Source organism: Orcinus orca, chromosome 1, assembly GCF_937001465.1.
Source record: "Orcinus orca chromosome 1, mOrcOrc1.1, whole genome shotgun sequence".
Taxonomy (NCBI): Eukaryota; Metazoa; Chordata; class Mammalia; order Artiodactyla; family Delphinidae; genus Orcinus; species Orcinus orca.
In genome coordinates, this window is record NC_064559.1 from 113,880,602 (window position 1) to 113,901,758 (window position 21,157).

The window sequence follows — 21,157 nt, forward strand, 5'->3', positions numbered from 1 at the left end:
ATGGATGTTCATTAACCTTATTGTGGTAATCATTTCATGATGTATGTAAGTCAGATCATTATGCTGTACACCTTAAACTTATATGGTGCTGTATGTCAATTATATCTCAATAAAACTGGAAGAAAAAAACAACAAAACCCAAAACCAAAAAGCAGACAAAACCCCAGAATGGTCTGGGGTATTTCAAAACAGTTAACCTTTTCCTCCCCCTGCTGGAAGCATGAGAAGATTTTTTTCTGATAATCACTGTAAGAATCTGGTGGAGCTCCTAAAAATAAAACTCACAAAAGTGTGAGAGGGTCCCTCTGACTGGGTCCCCCAGAGTCTTTAATTCCCATACTTGTTTCAGGACCCCGTTTCCACCTGGTTTTCTCTCTTTTTTTAACCTGTTTTTTTTCATTCAACATAATTATTTTGAGATTCATTCATATTGTTGCATGTGTTGATCGTTCATTCTTTTTATGGCTGAGTGATATTGTATGGATATACCACAGTTTATTCATCCATTCACTTGTTGGTAGATATTAGGGTAATTTCTAGTTTTTTGCTATTACACATTGAACATTATTTTACAACTTTGGCATAGATGTGTACTTATATTTCTTTGGGATAAATACCTAGAAGTAGAATGGCTGAATCGTATGGTAGGTAAGTGTATATTTAATTCTTAAGGAAACTACCAAACTATTTTTCAAATCGGTTGTACCATTTATACTCCTATGAGCAGTTCCTGTTGCTCCACTTCCTCATCAACACTTAATATGGAAGGTCATGTTAATTTTACCCCTCTAAAAGGTATGTAGTGATATCTCATTGTGGTTTTAATTTACATTTTCCTAATGACTAACAATGTTGAGTATCTTTCCAATTACTTATTTGCCTCTTGTATGTCTTCTTTTTTGAAGTATCTTGTAGAACATTTTCCCCATTTTTATTGGGTTGTTTTCTTACTATAGAGTTTTGAGAGTTCATTGTATATTTAGGATGTCAGTCCTTTATTAGATATGTGATTTGAAAATATATTTTTCTAGTCAATGACTTGTCTTTCCATTCTCTTAATAGTGTCTTTCAAAGAGCAGAAGTTTTTAATTTTGATAATGTTCAACTTATCAATTTGTTCTTTATGGATGGTACTTTTGGCATCATATTAAGAAATCTTTGCCTAGCCTGAGGTCACAAAGATATTATCCTGTGTTTTCTACAGATTTTATAGTTGTAGGTTTTACATTTAGATGTACAATATATCTTGAGATAATTTTTATATATGGTATGAGGTATGGATCAAATTTTAGTTTTTGCATGTGGATGGATATCCAATTGCTCCAGAACCATTTGTTGAAAAGACTATACTTTCTTTATTGAACTGCTTTTGCACTTTGTCAGAATCACCTGATTACATATTCAAGGGTCTATTTCTAGAGTTTCTATTCTGTTCCATTGATCTGCTTATTTTTATGCCAATACTACTGTCTTAATTAATGTAGTTTTATAAGAAATCTTAAAGTCAGGTAGTGACATTTTCCAGTTTTGCTCTTACCATTCAAAGTTGTTTTGACTATGTTACTTTCTTTGTATTTCTGTAAAAATTTTAGAATTATCACTTTTTACAAAAAAGCCTGTTGAGATTTTGATTGGGATTGCATTAAATCTATTGATCAATTTGGGGAGAACTGGCATCTTAGCAACATTGTCTTCTGATTCCTGAAAACAATATGTCTCTCCATTTATTTAGGCCTTTTTCAACTTCTCTCAGCAATGTTTTGTCGTTTTCAATGTATAAGTCTTGTGCATTTTTTGTCAGCTTTATCCTTAAGTATTTCATATTGTTGATGCTATTATAAATGGTACTGTTTATTACTATTTCCATTGCTAGTAAAAAGACAATTGATCTATTCTGCAACCTTGATAAATTCACTTATTAGTTTTGGTAGTGTTTTTAAGAAAAATAGACTCCATTAGATTTTCGACAATTATATTTTCTGCAAAGACAGTTTTACTCCTCCCTTTCTAATCTGAATACCTTTATTTCTTTTTCTTGCTTTACTGCACTGGCTAGTACCTCCAATATATTTGAATAGAAAAGTGGTAAAAGTGGGTATTAATGCCCTATTCCTAATCTTAGGGGAAAACTGTTTAGTCTTTTATGATTAAATTTGATATAAGCTGTAGGTTTTTTCTCTGATGTCCACTATCAGGTCAAGGAAGTTCCCTTCTATTTCTGGTTTGCTGAGTTTTTATCTGAAATGTATGTTGGATTTTGTCAAATTCTTTTTCTGAATCTATTATTTTCACTAAAGATCTGCATTTATTTTCCTCAAAGCCAAATACTTTGACATTTTACCAATTGTCTCAGACATTGGATTTGATGGATAATTACAATAGCCACATTTCAAAAATCTGTTTTTTTTCCCCTTGAGAGTAAACTGTATTAAAGTTACTTTCCAGAAAATATATTCAGTAAATATGATAATGTAGTAACAAACTTGGGCTCATAAGCCTTTGAAAATTTTGAGTAATCTTCAATGATGTTGATCAGGAAATTCTTTCACTGATGGAATCACTTCTCTCATCTCTAGAACTGTATCACCTGGGAGTATTGACATGATCATATAGTTTTTCTTTTTTGAATTGTTAATATGGTGAAATACATTGATTGGTTTTCAAATGTCAAGCCAACCTTGAATTCCTGAGATAAACCCAAGTTGGTCATTATGTATTATCTTTTTATATATTATTGCATTTGACTTGTTAAAAAGTTAAGATTTTTTGGCATGTTTGTTCATTAGGGAAGTTGGTTTGTATCTTTCTTTGTCATGTTACTGCTTGGTCTTATAGAGTGAGTTGGGAAGTGATCCAATCTCTTCAGTATTCTGGAGAAGTTTCTGTAGAATTAGTATTTTGTTTCTTTGAATGTTTGTAGGATTCATTAATAAAACCATCTGTGCCTGGAGTTTCTTCTGTGGGAAAGTTTTAAACAAAGAAGTCAGTTTCTTTAATATGTGTGGGGCTATTCAGATTACTTATTTCTTCTTGAGTGAGCTTTGCTAATTTGTGTCTTTCAAGGAATTTGTTCATTTCATATGTTATTAAATTTATTGATATAAAATTATTTACAATATTCCCTTTAATAACTGTGCAATCTGTAGTGATGGCACCTCTCCTTCCTGATATTGGCCATTTGTGTCTTTTCTACTTTATTCCTAATTATTCTGGTTAGAGTTTTGTCAATTTTATTGATCTTAAAGAACCAGCTTCTGGTTTCATTGATTTTTCCCTATTGTTTTTGTTTTCCATTTCATTGATTTCTGTTCTGATCTTTGTAATTACTTTTCCTCTGCTTACTTATTTCTACTTTCTTAATTGACTTTAATGCTTTTTTTCTTTTTTAATGTAGACTTTTAATGTTATAAATTTCCCTATAAGTGCTGCTTTATCTGCATCCCACAAATATTGATACGTTGTGTTTTAATTTTCATTCATATACAAATATTTTCTAATTTCCTCTCTGATTTCTTTATTGACCCATGGACTATTTAGAACTGTGTTATTTTCCAAATATTTGGGGATGCCCTAGAGACCTTTCTGTTATTAATTTCTAATTTAATTCCATTGTAGTCAGAGAACATGCTTTCTATGACATAAATCCTTTTAAACTTACTGAGACATTTTATTTTTTTAAATTATTTTTAAAATTTTATTTATTTAATTTATTTATTTTTGGCTGTGTTGGGTCTTCATTGCTGCACACGGGCTTTCTCTAGTTGTGGCGAGTGAGGGCTACTCTTCTTTGTGGTGCACGGGCTTCTCATTGTGGTGGCTTCTCTTGTTGTGGAGCACAGGCTCTAGGCATGTGGGCTTCAGTAGTTGTGGCACGTGGGCTCAGTAGTTGTGGCTCGTGGGCTCCAGAGCATAGGCTCAGTTGTTGTGGCGCATGGGCTTAGCTGCTCTGCGGCATGTGGGATCTTCCCAGACCAGGGCTCGAGCCCATGTACCCTGCATTGGCAGGTGGATTCTTTTTTTTTGCGGTACGCGGGCCTCTCACTGCTGTGGCCTCTCCCATTGCGGAGCACAGGCTCCGGATGCGCAGGCTCAGCGGCCATGGCTCACGGGCCTAGCCGCTCTGCGGCATGTGGGATCTTCCCAGACCGGGGCATGAACCCGTGTCCCCTGCATCGGTAGGTGGACTGTCAACCACTGCGCCACCAGGGAAGCCCTACTGAGACATTTTAATGGTCTATCATAGTGAATGTTCTTGTGCACTAACAAAAAAATACATGTATTCTGCTCCATTTGGTTAGAGTATTCTATAACAATTTACCCTAGTTCTGTCTTTCTATTTAAAGTGGATTTCTTGTAGGCAGTGTATATTTGGGTCTTGCTTTTTTTACACAATATGACAATCTCTGCCTTTAATTGGGTTGTTCAGACCATTTACATTTTAGGTGGTTATTGAGATTGTTGGTTTTCAATCAACAATCTTACTATTCTTCTATCATTTGTTCTTTGCTCTCCTTTCCCCTTTTTCTTTGTTTTGGATTATTTTTTATGATTCCATTTTTTTTCACTGATAACAATTTATTATAATCCATTGGCAGCACACAGATATTAATGAAACCAGAACTATGTCTACAAAGAAGTGGGCAATGATATGTAGCCATTCTATGGGGAACTGTGTGTACTTACTCATCATCACATTTTATTAATTTCTTGATCCCTTGCTTGTGCTGCTCAGTATCTTTCCGCAGGGGCTAAATCTCCTTTATGTGATGAGTGATCTCATCTTCATGGTGTTTCTTCAAGGTTGACAGTTGTTCTCTAGTCTGTGCTTGGAGTTATCCTTCCTCTTCTGTCTGTTCTCTCTTTCCAAAGGCCCCAAGGGTCTCCTGGATGGCATCCGCACCAGGATGGAAATTTTCTGACCCTTTGGGGCTGAGACCGTTGAGAGTTGAAGCTTAGGGCTTGCATAGTTCTGACGTTCCACATACCAAGCAGCATCTGCGTCCATACCTCCATGACTGACCTTGTTGTCAGTGCAGCCCCTCTCCAGTCACACTATGACTTCAGTTTTATCCTTTGCTTTGTTTTGTTTCTTGGCGGTTGCTTTAGGGCTTACAGTATACAACTTTAACTTATCATGTACTTCTTTCATATATTATACTGATTCACGATAGTATAAGAATCTTACTTCCATTTCTTCTCTCTCAGCCTTTGTGCTATTGTTGTCATACATTTTACTTCTACATATTTTATACACCCCACAATTCATTGTTATAAAATTGTAAAGAGATTTAAAGAATAAGGAAAACAGTCTTTCAAATTTACCCACATAGTTACCATTTCTAGTGCTCTTCATTTTCCCTTCCTTGTACAGCTAATGGAATTTGTATTTCTATACTGCAGGTTTGCTGGTGATAAGTTCTTTCAGACTGTGCATGTTTGAGAAAAGTCTCTATTTTGCCTTTGTTTTGAAAGGTATTTTCACCAGGTATAGAATTCTAGGTTGACAGTTTTTTCCTCAGTACTCTAAAGCTATCACTCCACTGTCTTCAGGATTGTATTGTTATCAAAGAGAATTCTGCTGTAATTCTTATCCTTGTTCATCTGTATAGAATATGGTCTTTTACCTCTGCTTGTTTTGAAGGTTTTCTCTTTATCACTGGTTTTAAACAATTTGATTATGATATTCCTTGGTGTACTTTCCTTCATGTTTCCTGTGCTTGGGGTTCTCATTTTCATCAAATTTGGAAAAATTTGGCCATTATTTGTTCAAATATTTTCCTTCAGGGACTTCAGTTATATAATGTGACATGAATTTGTCCCAATGCTCACTGATATTCTGTTCACTGTTAAAAATCTTTATGTTCTATGTTTCATTATGAATGGTTTTTATTGGTATTTTTTCAACTATTCCTTCCATACTGTGTAATCTGCTATTAATACCATCCAATGTTTTTTTCCATCTCAGATAGTGTAGTTTTCATTTCTAGAAGTTTGAGCTATGTCTTTGCTTTATCTTTCATGTCTCAAATTAACAAACTGAATCTTTCCTCTATCTCCTTGAACATAAGGAATACAGTTATAATAGCTGTTTTAATATAATTATATACTAATTCTACTACTGTGTCATTTTTCATTAATTTTCAATTGATTGCTTTTTCTCCTAATTATGGACCCAATTTTTCTGCTTCTTTGTGTGCCTGGTAATTTTTGATTAGATGCTAGATATTGTGATTTGAACCTTTTTTTAAATATAATTTTTAAAAAATTTTATTTATTTTTGGCTGTGTTGGGTCTTCGTTGCTGCACACAGGCTTTCTCTAGCTGTGGCAAGTGGGGGCTGCTCTTCGTTGCGGTGTGTACTCTTCTCATCGCGATGACTTCTCTTGTTGTGGAGCACAGGCCCTAGGCGTGTGGGCTTCAGTAGTTGTGGCTTGCGAGCTCTAGCGCACAGGCTCAGCGGTTGTGGCACACGGGCTTAGTTGCTCCTCGGCATGTGGGATCTTCCTGGACCAGGGCTCGAACCCGTTTCCCCTGCATTGGCAGGTGATTCTTAACCACTGTGCCACCAGGGAAATCCCTTTTTTTTTTTTTTTGTAGCCATGCTGTGTGGCATGTGGAATCTTAGTTCCCTGACCAGGGATTGAACCCATGCTCCTTGTAGTGGAAGCGTGGAATCTTAACCACTGGACCACCAGGGAATTCCCTGATTTTAGCTTTTTGGGTACAGATATTTTTGTTTTCCTATACAAATTCTTGAGCTTTGTTCTGGGATGCAGTCATTTGCAAATAGTTTGACCCTTTTTTAGTTTTTCTTTTAAACTTCTTTTTAAGGTGGGAGCAGAGCAGCACTTAGGCTAATTTTGGCCCACTATAGAGACAAAGCCTTCTGAATGAATACTCTATCCCATGTTCCATGAATATGAGATTTGTCATTCTGGTTAGTGAGAATGAAAACTACGCACAGTCCCAGGAGAGCTCTGAGTATTGTTCCCTCTAATCCTTTCGGGTGGCTCTCATTGGCTTTTGGGCATTTCCTCACATGCATATGTTGATTAGTACTTAGTTGAAGACCCCAGAGGAATCCTTTGAGGATCTCAGGACCTCTCTCTCATTGCATCTCTCTTGTCTACAATACTCTTATCTTCCAACTCTCAGCTTTATCTCCTGTACTTAGGGAGATTGCCAGGCCTACCTTGATTCCCCTTTCACTGCTGGGTCAATCATAGGACTCACTTCATTTGTTTTCCATCTCTATCCTTTGTTGCCTGATGTCCAATCTCTTGAAAATTGTTGTTTAATATATTTTGCTCAGTGTTTAGTTGTTTTAGATGGGAGAACAAATCCAGTCCCTATTATTCCATCTTGGTCAGAAGCAGAATTTTCTAAACTTTTAAAAAACATATCTTTTGACTCCATACTCTAATCTTTGTATTTATGGTGCATTTATAATTGTGTATACTGCATTATTGAATATTTTCCTGACAAAAGAGAAATTTTGTTTTGACTAGCATCGATGAGAAATTAATTGCCCACTTATAATTTTACACATCTAATAATTGGAAGAATTTTCTAGAGACCAGCTTCTGGCTTCATACATTTAAAACATTGTTTGTCCTCCATTTCCCATTTTACTTTTAGGGCCAGGTTCTATAAGGTATATTTATATCAATACAACCTTCGGTGCTTCTCCTTCACATCATTATGCAAGGTGAGGCAGCACAATGCTTGATAGGACCACTCCTGGAAGCCATTTCTACACTGGGATGGCTAGTAAAAACTCAACTATACACGAAAGTGACTGCAAACCACATAAATATATTTTACTCAAAAAATAACCCCTTATTCAATTTACCTTTAGCTAAATTCTCAAAATGCTGTGGCCACCACTCCAAGGTCACCCAACACGGGGGAAAGTGTGATATAGATGCCACCATGAAAAGAGACAGCAGTCTTAACTGACTACAGTTAAAATACTTACTTTTGCAAATTTTATAAAAACATATGACCATATGAACACATTGCTTGGGCCCTTCATGTTTGGAAGGGACTGTGCCAATCATGGTCCTTGAAGCTTAACTTCATGGTAAGTCTGCCTCTGCTCATGATGCCTCTTTGGTTCAGGCTCCCAGTGATCCACCAAATAGAGCCCAAATTCTTCTCCTGGGCGGACTGGGCCCTTTCCTGAACCCATTTACTTCTCCAGATCCACACTCCCACCCAGACTTCTCACCATGCTGGTTGGCAACTCGGGGCATTGCATACATTTTTCTCATTACCTGGAATACCCTTAATTGCCTTCTCTTCCTGGGAGCATCTACCCCTCCTTCAAGAGCAGATTGAGTGTCATTTCCTCCGTGAGACCATTCCTGACTCCACTGGGGATTGTGTCACCACAGCTTATTCCTATTTTTATCTTTTTGATTTTTCACTCTTTTCAGAAGCAGAGGAAAGCTTCATTCTTTGATCAAAGAATGGAGAGGTGTGAGCTAGTGCTCCTGAGTACAAGATCTCCCTGAAAGGCCTTCAGCGGGGCTGTTTTATAAGGATCTTGTAAGAGGCAGGAGGATGGAAGGCTGGGCAGCCTGGCACAGCTGTGCTGCCCCTGACACTCACTCCAGATCCCAGTGCCGGGTGTGTGTCCCTGCACACAGCCTGCCGCCGCCATCTTGAATTGCAGTGTGTGCTGGGCATCTCTGCACCCGACCCGCCGAGCTGAAGTGTCGGGCACAGCCATTTTGCTGAAGTGCTGGGGGACAAGGCCTCTGCACTCGGCACCCTATGAGCAAGTGAAACTGGTGTCAGGACTTACTGAAGCTCGGGTCCTTTATGTCTCATGAAGAAGGAATTCGGCCAGAGGTAAGAAGTAGATTTACTAAGGGGACACACACTCCATAGAATGTGGTCCGTCTCCAAAGGCTTGAGAGCGGCCTCCTATTTTTATTATAGTCCGCATAATACCGTGTTTCGCATTGTCTCTCCCACCAGCATTTAAAGCCCCTAAGGCCCTGTAACTTATTTATTTCTCTATCCCAGTGCCTAAGTCAGTGAGTTGTACCTAGTAGGAGCTAATGTATGCATGTTTGAACGAATGAAATCTCTTTGTTTTCCTCCCACAGAGTGCTGGCTCTTGCTCACTTATTTGTCTTATTAAGGTTTTTGTTTGTTTCAGCATAAACAGTAAAGGAGGAGCAAGACATTTTTGAAGCATACTTAAATGAACGAATGAATATATAAATAAATGTTGATAGAGTCATCCTGACCCTTGTGTAACAAATAGTTATGGATGATCTATTAGGAGCTACATAATACTAGTAGCTATCGCTTTCTGAGTGCTTACTTATGCCCTAACTAGTTTGGAGTCTTAGATTTGCTCAGTTAAGGCTCACAATCCTATGAAGCGGTTTCTGGTATGCTCTGCCCTTCTACTAGTTTGGGCTTCCATCCGTGCCTAAGGCAGGGACTGTGGCTGAGCTCCCGACTAGGCCATCAGGGAGGCGGCAGAGCGCGGGTGTGGGGAGGGGACGCACCCCGCCCGTGCCAGCAGGTCTGAAGCGGGTCCCTTCCAGACCGCTGACCCGTCCTTTTCTAAGGAGGTGGGTGTGCGGCTACACCTCGGTGTAGAGAGAATCTTAGCGACTGAAACATCAGGGGGCGCTAGCAATTCAGCTTTCCGATGAAGGGCGGGGCTGCCGTGGCAACCTCTCAGCTTCCTCTCCGGACTCGCAGCCCTGGAGCCGCCCTTTCGCCCGCTGCTTCTTTTCACAAGGGCTGCAAATCTGCAGACTACTCACCCTGTGCTACGTACTTGCCCGGTTTATCTCATTTAATTCTCACAAAACCCTAAGAGGAAGGTTCTCATATCTTCACTACATTGATGCTGAAATGAAGGCTAGCGAGGTTAATTGACTCGCTCAAGGTTACACAGAGGATAGCAGAGTCCTTGTTCTGAACGGCTTTTCTTGCTCCTCCTACTTCTGCATCCCCACGTCCTACGTACATAGATTATACACATACCCCTATCAGCGCAAACCAGGATCCTTCTCCCTTCTGTTTATTTAAATCCTTTGTCTCTAGACCCACAGATTTCCCTGCTCTACTGAACTTCATAGGCACTTGGGGCCTCATCACCCACTTGGGGCACCTGCTGCCCAGCACTGCCCTGAGATGTCACATCTGCAAGGCTTGTTCCCCCATCAGTGTGTAAATTCCAGCCTTTAGCATGAGGCTTCACAGAGAGTCAGTGCTTAATAAACATAACCTGAATAAGTGACAGGCAGGCACAGCAAATGTGTGTGTGTGTCCTTCTCAGTATAGCTCAGGGTCTGCAGAGAGACAGCAACAACAAAAACCTGTTGAAAATATGTGAATGAGGATTTAATAGTTTAACATTACTATTTTGCTCTACCTCCTTTATGTTTGTATCCAGCTGGAACTGAAAACTCCCAGAAGGTAAGGATGAGGAATGTTCGCATGCGTGTGTGTGTGTCTGTCTGTGTGTGTGTGTAGGGGGGGTACTGGGGGAAACCGAGGAGACTGGGGCAGAGCTTTCCCATGGTGAGAATAAGGCTCACATAGAGTATGTGTGTGTGTGTGTGTGAGAGAGAGAGAGATGCCAAGATCTGAGTTAGAGCAGAAGGAAAATGAGCCCTGAATAGGAGCCTTGTGTGTGGCCCTGTGGTGCTGACTCACCAAGACTCAGGAGAGGAAAACACACTAGGGATGAAGAAGGGGCCTGTATGTTGTGGCCACCACCCTGAGGACACCCTGTCTGCTCTGAGGCCCAAATGGTCTTGAAAGGCTTTGATTTGGGTTAGGTGGGCTAGGAGTGGGGAGTGGGCACTACAGAGAACGGAGATGGGTAAGTCTTTTGAGAATGCAAAAGACCCTTCCTGGGAGAGCTATGGGTTTGAGTTCAGGTGGGAAAGGAGAAGCACGACGAGGAGGTGTCTCTCCCCATGTATTCAGTCGCCCTCTCCTCCACAGGCAGGTGTGGCAGGTCAGATTCACAAGCGGGGAGGGATAGATGCTCATGGCTTCAGTGGCTTCTTGTCCACACCTGAGGAACAAGACATGCCTTATGAGTAAGTGCTTCCCAGAGCTGATGCTACAGATGGAGGCATGGCCTGGGAGTAGAAGCTCCACAATCCTCCCCACTCCCAGCCTCACCTCAGCCGTCAAACTGGTTAAGAAACAGGAGGACAGGATTTTTGCGGCAACCAGGATGGCAAGCAGCCCTAGGCCAAAAGGCAGAGGACAAAGCCCAGGTGAACAGGATCAAAGGTCAGACATTGTAGAGCAACAGGAGAGAGAAGGAAGGAGTGCCCGAGGGAGCAGCTAGGGCTGGGCTAGGGATTCTGATCCCAAGTCTGCTGGGGAAGGAGTGGGTAGCTGAAGCGGAAAGAGGGAGCCAGACTGACTTTTCAACCCAGGCCTCGTTCTCCTCATCTGTAGGACGAGGGAGCTACAATCAAGGGTCTCTAAGCTTCCTTCTCGCTCTAACATTTGATGACTCCATGTGTGTAGGTGATCATCCCCCTTTCTCCCTACCAAAGCCCCCACTCCTTCCGTGTCCTGTTCCTAGCTCAAAGTCTCAGAAGAAAGCTAGTGAATCAGTGGATTCATACTTAGGTGTATGACTGACCATAAGCTAACATTCTGAACTCCCCAAATGTATTACATAGTTTTGACTATAGTATGGCCACTGGAAGGAGAGTGGACTTGAAGGCCAAATGGATGAAGGTTTGAATCCCAGCTGTGCCGCTGAATCTCAGCCCTGCTCCGCTGTAGGACCTTGAACAATGTACCGTGCCTCAGTAGGTATTCGTTACTTTATGGGTCAAGCAGGAATAACCTGCCTCTTTTAGTAGTTGAGTTGATTAAATGAAGTAACATATGTAATATACCTGATTGAGAGCTTGGCACCAAATAAAATACTCAGAAAATGTGTCCACCCACCTTTAGAGGACTTAACCATGGCTAGAAAGAACAGAGTCTGAGAGATTAAGGTGCAAGAGGCTTATCAGAGAGAACCCTTGGGATCCACAGCAAGAGAGGGGAGGGGAGGAAAATGAAGGGGCAGGAAAGTCGAGCTGCAACACAGTCTCAGTAGAGGCTTCAGCCAACCCTACAGGGGGTTTTGAAGCTGAGATGTCCCTTCAGAGCTCCCTTGATTTGGGACAAGGAGGCCAGGTCTTTATATTCCATATCAATCAATCTTTAGATATGAACTGCCCATGGATGGAGATGTGACCTTGGTCAAATTGCTTTGTTTCAGTTAAGGCAGTTCCTATAAGGGGCTTATAGCCAAGGGCTGTTTCCTGTCAGCATTTTCTGCAGCTAGGAAAATAAATCTTTCATTCCTGAAGGGAGAACTGAGTGTCTGCCATGTTGAATTAGTGAGTAGGACTCTTGTCAGGGATAAGGCCTGTTGCTACCCTTCCCAGTAATTTCTCCAAGCCAACCATCTCACAGTGGTGTGCAGAGCCACGAGCCCTTCCCTGTGCCCCTCCAGTCTAACAGCAGCACAAGTAGCCACACCACTGGGAGAAAAGGAGAAGCTGCTTCTACATCCCTCCAAGGGAATCACTTGTAGGTGTTCCAGAAGTACCCCCTGGATTCTTTTCGAAGCTCGTCTTTTCTCTTTTGCTTATAGAGATTTAGAGGGTAGGAGGGGGACATTTATGTGTAATGCAGCAAGGTCCTTTCTCAACTTGCCTTTTGCCCGTTCCTAGGTCTTCCCTACAAGTTATTTGAGAATGTTTTGCAGAGTGCTGTGGCCTGACAGCTCCTTCTTATACCAGCCCGAGCCCTTGCAGAGAGCACACCGCATTGCTGTCTGTCTCCCTGAAACAGGACTCAGCTTTTTTTTTTTGGTGGTACGCGGGCCTCTCACTGTTGTGGCCTCCCTCTCCCGTTGCGGAGCACAGGCTCCAGACGTGCAGGCTCAGGGGCCATGGCTCACGGGCCCAGCTGCTCCACAGCATGTGGGATCCTCCCGGACCGGGGCACGAACCCGTGTCCCCTGCATCGGCAGGCAGACTCTCAACCACTGCGCCACCAGGGAAGCCCAGGACTCAGCTCTTGGGGCCCTCTTGTGCCTCTCTCTCTGACCTCATCCTAAGACCAAGACAAGCCAACTGAAACATAATGCAAACACAGGGAGATAGTGCAGAACTCCAGGTAAGTAATGCTTTGGTGAGAGGAGAAAAGATATTTGCTTCTTTTCTAGTTAACTTTTTCCTGCCCACAAAGATCTGTTTTTGCTAGGACCACCTTTAACGACCCTATATGGCATTTAAACCCCACTTGCATTATTCAGTTGTCTCTGGTAACTTTCTGTGTTGTTGTGCACCCCCCCAACCAGAGCGTGAGTACCTTGAGGTTTTCTACGGTAGCCACTTTGGTTTCTGTCTCATCTTAAATATCTAAGAAACATGAGTTGCTTGAGGGGAATTAAGATGTTCTGTTTTTGTTCCATTTACTTGACCTGATAAAGGTCTCTAGGTTAGGGTGGTGGTGGAGTAGCATGATGTCCTGCAAGGTTTAAACCTGCCTCATGCTAAGCAGCAGCCCAGGCACTTACCTTGAGCTCCACCTTGGTCTACTCATCAGAATCTCCAGGGGGAAGGGCCTGGAACTGGCGTCATGAGTGACTCTGGACATTCTCATTTGGGAAGCAGGTAGTGGAAAGAGCAAAGTACTGGGTTTTCAATTCAGGCCCTGTCACTTACTAAGGTCTCTACTACAAATCTGGTCTTCAACTACCTCACGTGCACACTGGGGATGATATAACACCTCACAGCACCCTTGTGCAAATTAGTAAGGGAATATGTGTGTGGAATCATTAACATGGTGCTTGGAATCCAAGTAGGCACTCTTGACTCCGAGTATCATTGACATTCTAGCAAAACAGATTCTAGAGCTCAAGACATCTCCTGAGGTTAGAGGCAAGTAAGTTCTTGTGAAAGAACAGGTATGGGCTATGAGGCACTATTTCTCAGAATGTGATCCTCAGACCACCTGCATCACCTGGCCCCTAGGCCCAATCCCCAGGAATCCTTATTTTTAGCAGGATTCCCTTAAGCACAATAAAGTTTAAGAATCACTACCCCAGTCTCCTTTCTCCTCCTTTACTTGCACCAATGAACTGGCCATTGATATGTGAGCAGATGGGTGGACAGGCTCTCAAGTTTTCTCAACTAGTTTTATATCAATTAAAATTACTCCTGTGGAACAAACAATGCTCATTGCCTACCTCTGACGCATTATGAAAACACAAACTATTTTGAAGCAGCATTTCTCAAAAGACATTTGAAGTTCTGTTTCAAGGGCTAAGCATCAGAAGCACTCTTTATAAATCTCACACACACACACACACACACACACAAATTGACAAGGCAGCATTGCTGAAGTGAGGCTGTTATGAAAAAATGGATATACCCTGTGTTTGTTGAAATGATCATTAATTGGCTTAAATGCTGGGAACTTAGATATGTAAACATCCACACTGTTTGAACATCTTTTGTACATCAGAGGATTTTCAAGTGCTTTTGTCTGGCTACACTAGCATTTGCTAACAGTGTAGCAGCAACAGCACTGGACTAGGAGACAAGAGATGCATTAGTCATTTGTAAAATGAGAGGGCTGGACAAGATCAGGCGTTCTTAGAGTACATGATTCATGGATGGCGTCAGGGTCTCTGGATACCGTGAAGCCATCAACCAAATTTTGCACATAAGCATATACATTTTTCTGGGGACAGAGTCTAGCTGTTTTTAGATTCTCAAAAGGTCCAGAATCCCCAAATGGTTTAAAAATTACAGACTGGATTATTGTGAAGACTTCTCCCAGCTCTAAGATTCTAAGGAAAACCGATGTCCCAGCTCCTTTTGGGGTCTAACCTGGATGGGTCACTGACTTCGTTTGTTTTTTTAAAGCCAGGAGTGAGTGCTCCCTCTTCACCAATCTGCTCCTTCCCCAACAAAATCGGCCCTGTTGTGCAACATTCTTCATTTCGTACAAATAAGACTATTTTTTGCCCAGACAGTAGGATTTAACTTGTTTTAATGAAGTCTGCTATAAAAGCAGGTGAAGACTTCTGCACGGTACATTTGGCTTTACACATGTTAAGGACTAGTTAATGCTTGTGCTATGCATTGCACAGCATTATAATCTGTTGACCAGTAACATAGCTTTTGCAACACGGGTTAAGACCAAAATTGTGAATCACAGAACTTTTACTTAGCACACACACAATCTACAGCAAACTTAAATACTAATCTATAATACCTAACTGGATTATTGGATCCATTGCAGTATTGTGCTTATTTATCTCAGAAGATAGGCAACTAGCAAAAATACACATTTCTTTTGCATTTCCCCACCCCCATATTACACTGTAAAAGAAATACATTATTCAGTGCACTTCCTAAGAAATAAACTTCCTTATAGTATCTCTCTCTATATATATCTATGCCAAAACAAAAGAAGAGCACAATGCAATTTGTAAGATTACCATTTAAAGCAAGAGGTAATAACACTGGGATTATAGCCCCCTCTTCTGCTTAGAAAGTTCAGCTATTTTATCATCCAGTTCATGTGACTATGCACGGGAATAAAACTTAATGCATGATTGCTCTGGGAAGTTTAAGATAACCCCTTTGTCATTTGGTAGACACGCTGAGGCATTAACAGTATTTTAACTTTTTGATGTATTGTCTTTAGTCAAACCATAAGCTGTGCAGACACCAATATACTCCATAGTCATTTATCTTGATTTCCATCACTTGCTTTTCCCCCATCAACTCATGTTGGATTAAGAGGAAATAGATTTAAATTATAGCAGGTCAGTGGCTGCTGGATAGATGTTGGCTAGAAAAATGTATGTGAGGACACCAAGGCCTCTTCATCCTTGTGGACACAAAATCATGTACCCACCATGTCTGAGCTGGGTTGCAGACAGTCTTGTTTGGAAGAGAAGAAGAGTCATTATACTCTGCGGAGTTTGTTGGCTGTGCTAGCCAACAGGTTGGAAAGTCTGGAGGCTTCTGTCCTCACAAACTTGCTGTGATGGAAATGACCGAAGTTTCTAGAATGAAAGAGGCAGCTTGCGGGCTAAATCCAGCTGCAGAAGTGTTTAACTAGCAGTATTTAAATATTTCTGGATCAGTTCTTGATATTTAAAAATGAGAATGTTTCTCATGAAAATTTGGATTTCATAAAAATTTTAGGAGCTGGTAACCCGGGTCTAGCATTCTTGCATGGCAACAAGCAGCTGAAACTGAACAGGGGGTGCCCTTTGTAACGGGGCTTGGGCACTTCAGTTTGCTACAGCTCCCACTGCTCCCAGCTGTCATACATCACTTGAGTGACCGACCTGTTTCACTCATTTATATGACCAGTTGAGTTTTGTGACACTGGGTTGGTTTGGCCTTGTCTTCTTTTGATGCTGAAGACCTGATTTCATTTGAAATTTTCCCCTCCTGGTGGACAAGAGTCCTCCTGTGATTGACTGGGTCCCAGCTATAACTAGTTGTTTTGGTAGGTAATCTTAACATGCATTTCTACTCGTCCTTTATGCTATATTGCAAACTCCAAAGATATAATCACACTATTATTTATGTGTTTAAGTGTGTGTATGTTAAACACGTAAAAGGGGTGTTTATCTATACAGATGCATGTATACTTCCATTTAGGCAAAAGTTAATTTGGTTCCACAGATAGACACAGAGTGCTGGCAGCTTGGAGAAAAGTGTAACAGTTTGCTAAAACCTGTATAATTCTGACTTATAATATTACAAAGACAGTGAACTTTAAGTTATTGCTTTTTCATTACAGAATAAAGATCTCATTCTGTTGCAAAACTTTTATACAGAATGAGTAACCATTTCCTATTCAAGTAATAGCAATCGGAATCAGAAGTTCCTTACGCAACAGTAGATGCCTGAAGATATTTTTGAAGGATATGTGATTTCACTGTATTCAAAAACTTATGCAGGAAACTGGGAGCGATGTAATTTTTCAAAAGTACAAGAAAATCAGCACCCCAACTGCTTAATGTTCAGGAGGCTTTCTCAAGGGCTCTATAAAGCTCAGCTTTGTGGCGAGTTCACACCCACCTTTAGGATTCCCATTCTACTTATGCAGCCTTGTTTCTGAACACAAAGCTTGTATTAAAAAACAGTAAAAGACGATTAAAAGCAGTGTTGGTTTTTAACATTCAGAATTCACAGAGGATCTCATTTTTTGCAGTTAAATGATCCATTTTGTGTTACTGCTGCAGAATCACATTCATATGGCAGTCTAATTTCAGGCACTTTTATAACATGTTCATCTGGAATAAAAAGTCTGCATGAGCCACTTCCACATAATTCAAAATGAGTGTTGAGTGATTCTAGTCTCCAGATAGACAGGAAATCACCACCTGGTACTCAATTAGCTTTCTCCATCATAACACGATGGTGACTGCAAAGCTTAGACATCTTTGAGGTGCCCTTCTAGCTTTAGCACAAAGATGTGAATCATAAAAATCCAAACTACTTAGTTTCTACCTAAAAAATACAAAAAGGTGAAATACACTAAATGTATTATACAGATAGTTTCAGCTACTATCAAAATAAATAACATGATCTGACTCAATGGTTTGACTCTGAGCTCTTGGATGAAATCTGATGGAATGTCAAATGTGGAGACTCCCTCCTAGGGACTAGCTACTGGTAGGCAAAAGTATCTCAACGTCCTTGCCATTGGCTACGACAGCATTAGAAGAGCAGCTGCTGGCAAGGTCTTCTGTGGTGGTCAAAGAGGATGCCTGGGGATGAGGTTTGGTCAGTGGAGTGGCAGCAGATGGAGAAGGAGTGAGGCCAGGTTTCTTGGGTGGGATGGGTGGAGGGTTTCCTCTCTCAGCTCTGGGGACGGTAGGGGACTTGATCCCTGGAGACAGGGGGCTCAGAGGACTAGACACTTTGCCTGGAGTAGGTGAATGGCTGGTGTCACCTCTTGGGCTGGCAGTGTTGGCCAGATTTCGATAGTCTGTGCCAAAGGGAGAGCTGTTGGGAGACACGGGCTTGATTGGTCCTTGCTGGCTAGTGAATCTGGAGAGCACCTGGGTGACTGTGTTTCGGGCCAGCTGCTTGGCGGCAGAGTTGTCTATGAGGGTTGGGGATAGATCCCTGGATGGAGGGCTCTGTAGACCACTAGCTTGTTGGTCCTGATCTGCTTGGGACTGAAATTTGTGCCGAGCTGCATGGAACCGCTGGTTGATCCCTACTTGGTAGGATGACTGGTAGCCAGGGCTGCTAGCTGATGACCCCAATAAGCGCTTAGTTAGTACGGGTGAAGAGCAAGGAGAGGATGTGAGAGAGGAAGAGGCAGTGCTGCTGGGAGACAGTGAGCTCCCACTGGAAGGGAGGTGGCCAGACGCTGGGACTGGAGCCTCTATTCCCACAGGACACCCACCATTCTCTACTGCTTTCTCTTGGGCCAATCCCACAGGCTTCTCTCGTGGAGGCGCTTGGTTTTCTACGCTGCTGCCTGTAATCAGCTCCTTGGTAGTTTGCATGTCTGGGTCAAAATGTCCATTGGTTTTTGCATAAGAGTAAGCAGGAGTGGTGGGACCAGGCAGCCCTGTGGCTGTTACCTTGGCCGTGCTGCTCCCATGGGTTCTTTCTGCCTGAAAACTCTCCGTTTGGCAAAATACGGACACTAGCACAGGTGGCTCAGTTGCTGTGCCTTTAGACAGGGTTACTGGTTTCTTCACTTGCGCGCTGGGGCTACTTTGCTGGTGCAAAGCCTCTAGGTCCTTCACTATCTTCTTCAAACTCTCCATCTCTTCTTTCAGAGTTCTGGTCCGGTTCTCTTCTCGGTTCAGCTTTGCTCTCAGTTGTTCCCTTTCAATGTCAAACTCAGACAACTGCTTCTCCACCTGGGCCTCCGTCTGCAAGCCCCGCTTCCTCTCAGCAGCCAGCTCTTCCTCCAGCTTGCTCACCCGGCTCTTCTCCTTCTCTAGTTTCAGGCTCAGCTCTCCCGCCTTCTGGCCCTCCTCGGCGGCCTTGTTGGTGGCCTTCTTGCACTCGCGCACCAGCATGGAGGAGAGCTGCTTGTGGCGGGAGCGCTCCTCTTCCAGCTGACTGGAGAGCTTCTTCTGCTCCTTTTCAAACTTTTTCACTTGGGACTTTTCAAATTCCAACTACAAAAGAATGCCACCACACATCTTGATTAGAGTAAGGAAACGAAGAGATACTGAAAACCTGTTATCAAGCAGAGTGCATCAAGCTAGCTGTTTTCCGGCACACGGGGTCACCATGTGTGCCGTGTGCCTACATCAAGTATTCAAGGATCAGAGCAGCCAACACAGACATGTACACACTACGACTTAATCTTTCTTTGACGGTTTAGGAGGCACTTCTAGTTCTTATTGCCTCAGGGTTGTTAGTGGGAATCTGAATCATCATTGTGTTTTATGTTATGGAAAGTTCAGGGGATCAGAGCCAATCGAAACAGCAGAAAGGCATATCAACCAGATGTTGTGCTGAATGCTGCTGAAAACTTCTAAAGCTTCCGTAATGATTCTCTCTGGTCTTAAAAACAAACAAACGTTAAGTAGTTGCATTTGAATCATTCTTCTTATACAAATGCCATCTGCTTTAATCATCATCCCAACCCTATTTAAGGCACAGAGTGAGAGGGAAAGGGTCGAAGGAACCCTTTTAGTCAGTGTTTTTCAAACTCTGACACTCATTCATGGACGGCAAAACCATTTAGTAAGCCGTGATCAGAAATAAAAGAAAATGAAATAGAAGTGAAAATATCAATGTGTATTATAAGCAGTAAGGGTTATGTATAATTTCATGAGATTTTTGTTTCAGGCATATGTATATATGTGTATATATACTGGGTTGTGATGTAAAATGTATTTCTTACTAGGAGTCCTAAGTCAAAAAAAGTTGGAGAGTTCAAAGTTAGTGTTCCCCAAAGTGTGTTCTATGGAATGACAGTCCCATAGTGAATGATCTATGTTAAAAGATTTTATGGAAACATAAATTTGCTAAACACAGAATACCCTATCTTGTTCTTGAAGACTCACAGCGTGCTTCTGCATACTAAAGGGTCTAACAAATTGGAGTTAGAAACCTCTTTAACTTTGTTTAATCCAGTAATTCCCAGACTTATTTGACCACAAAGCCCCCTTTTTTTGAGCAACACCAATTTACACCCTGCAGAATAATCTTCAAGAAATGCTACTCTAGGCAAATGCTGCTCTGAGCCCCTCCACCTTAATTACCTGTTGAGTCAGCCGCTCTCTCTCCTTCTCCAGCATGTAGGTGACATCATCTCCTTCAGCTGTGTCCTGTGCATGCCTTTGCCTTTCTTCCTCAAGGTCTAGGATTACCTTTAAGGAATTAAAAAAAAAATCATTTCAAATATCAAGGAGTCACACTTAGAATACAATTAAATACTAAGTGTCTTTCTAAGCACCCAAGATCATTCCATAGATAAATAAATAAGTAAATCCCAGTCAGGGCCATCAAGGAGCACACTGTCTAGAAGGGTGAAAGATATGTAAGCTATGTGCTAGGAAACAATACAGTACATACTTATCCGAGGTAACACGAAGTGGCATGTAATAGAAGAGAGCAACTCATTAGCTGTAGGGGCTGAGAAGGTTTCAGAGAATTAATAAACGTTTGGTGGGACTAGGGGACAGATGTAGGTGATGAAGCAAGGCAGGACCACGGAAAGCTGAAAGCTGAGGCTCTCCCTTGATGTTCAAATCACTGGAGGTACCAGAGAGTGAAGCCTAAAATTAAACATTTCAAATAGGTGACATCCTAACTGTGCCTTGCTTAATTAATATATGCATTTCGTGTACAGTAGATAAGAGGAGAAAAGACTCTCTTGACTTTATCCTGCATAGGAAAAGGCTCAATTATTGAGATCTTAAGTGGAGATTTTTCACAAGGCTTTTTTTTTTTTTGCGGTACGCGGGCCTCTCACTGTTGTGGCCTCTCCCGTCGCAGAGCACAGGCTCTGGACGCGCAGGCTCAGCGTCCATGGCTCACGGGCCCAGCCGCTCTGTGGCATGTGGGATCCTCCTGGACCGGGGCACAAACCCGTGTCCCCTGCATCGGCAGGCGGACTCTCAACCACTGCGCCACCA

The 21,157-nt window shown here is 41.8% G+C and overlaps 2 protein-coding genes across 13 annotated transcripts in view; one reads left to right on the plus strand and one right to left on the minus strand.

Moving 5' to 3' along the window:
- ST7L (suppression of tumorigenicity 7 like) overlaps positions 1-21,157 on the plus strand; it is a 150,921-nt gene that overhangs the window by 119,775 nt on the left and 9,989 nt on the right. Inside the window, exon 15 of one of the 11 annotated variants that reach the window (XM_049710256.1) lies at positions 8,439-8,856. The exons of 9 other annotated variants lie outside the window; for them this stretch is intronic. In XM_049710256.1, the coding sequence (XP_049566213.1) occupies positions 8,439-8,516 (78 nt within the window). In that variant the 3' untranslated portion in view covers positions 8,517-8,856. Of the gene's footprint in view, positions 1-8,438; positions 8,857-21,157 lie in introns of those variants that run through there. One more of the 11 variants, XM_049710300.1, reaches the window with a different exon arrangement.
- CTTNBP2NL (CTTNBP2 N-terminal like) overlaps positions 15,047-21,157 on the minus strand; it is a 66,635-nt gene continuing 60,524 nt past the window's right edge. For both annotated transcript variants that reach the window (XM_033435337.2, XM_049710240.1), the window contains 2 exons: positions 20,282-20,389; positions 15,047-19,186 (listed from right to left, as the gene is read on the minus strand). In XM_033435337.2, coding sequence (XP_033291228.2) covers positions 17,705-19,186; positions 20,282-20,389 — 1,590 coding nt within the window. In that variant the 3' untranslated portion in view covers positions 15,047-17,704. The remainder of the gene's footprint in view (positions 19,187-20,281; positions 20,390-21,157) is intronic.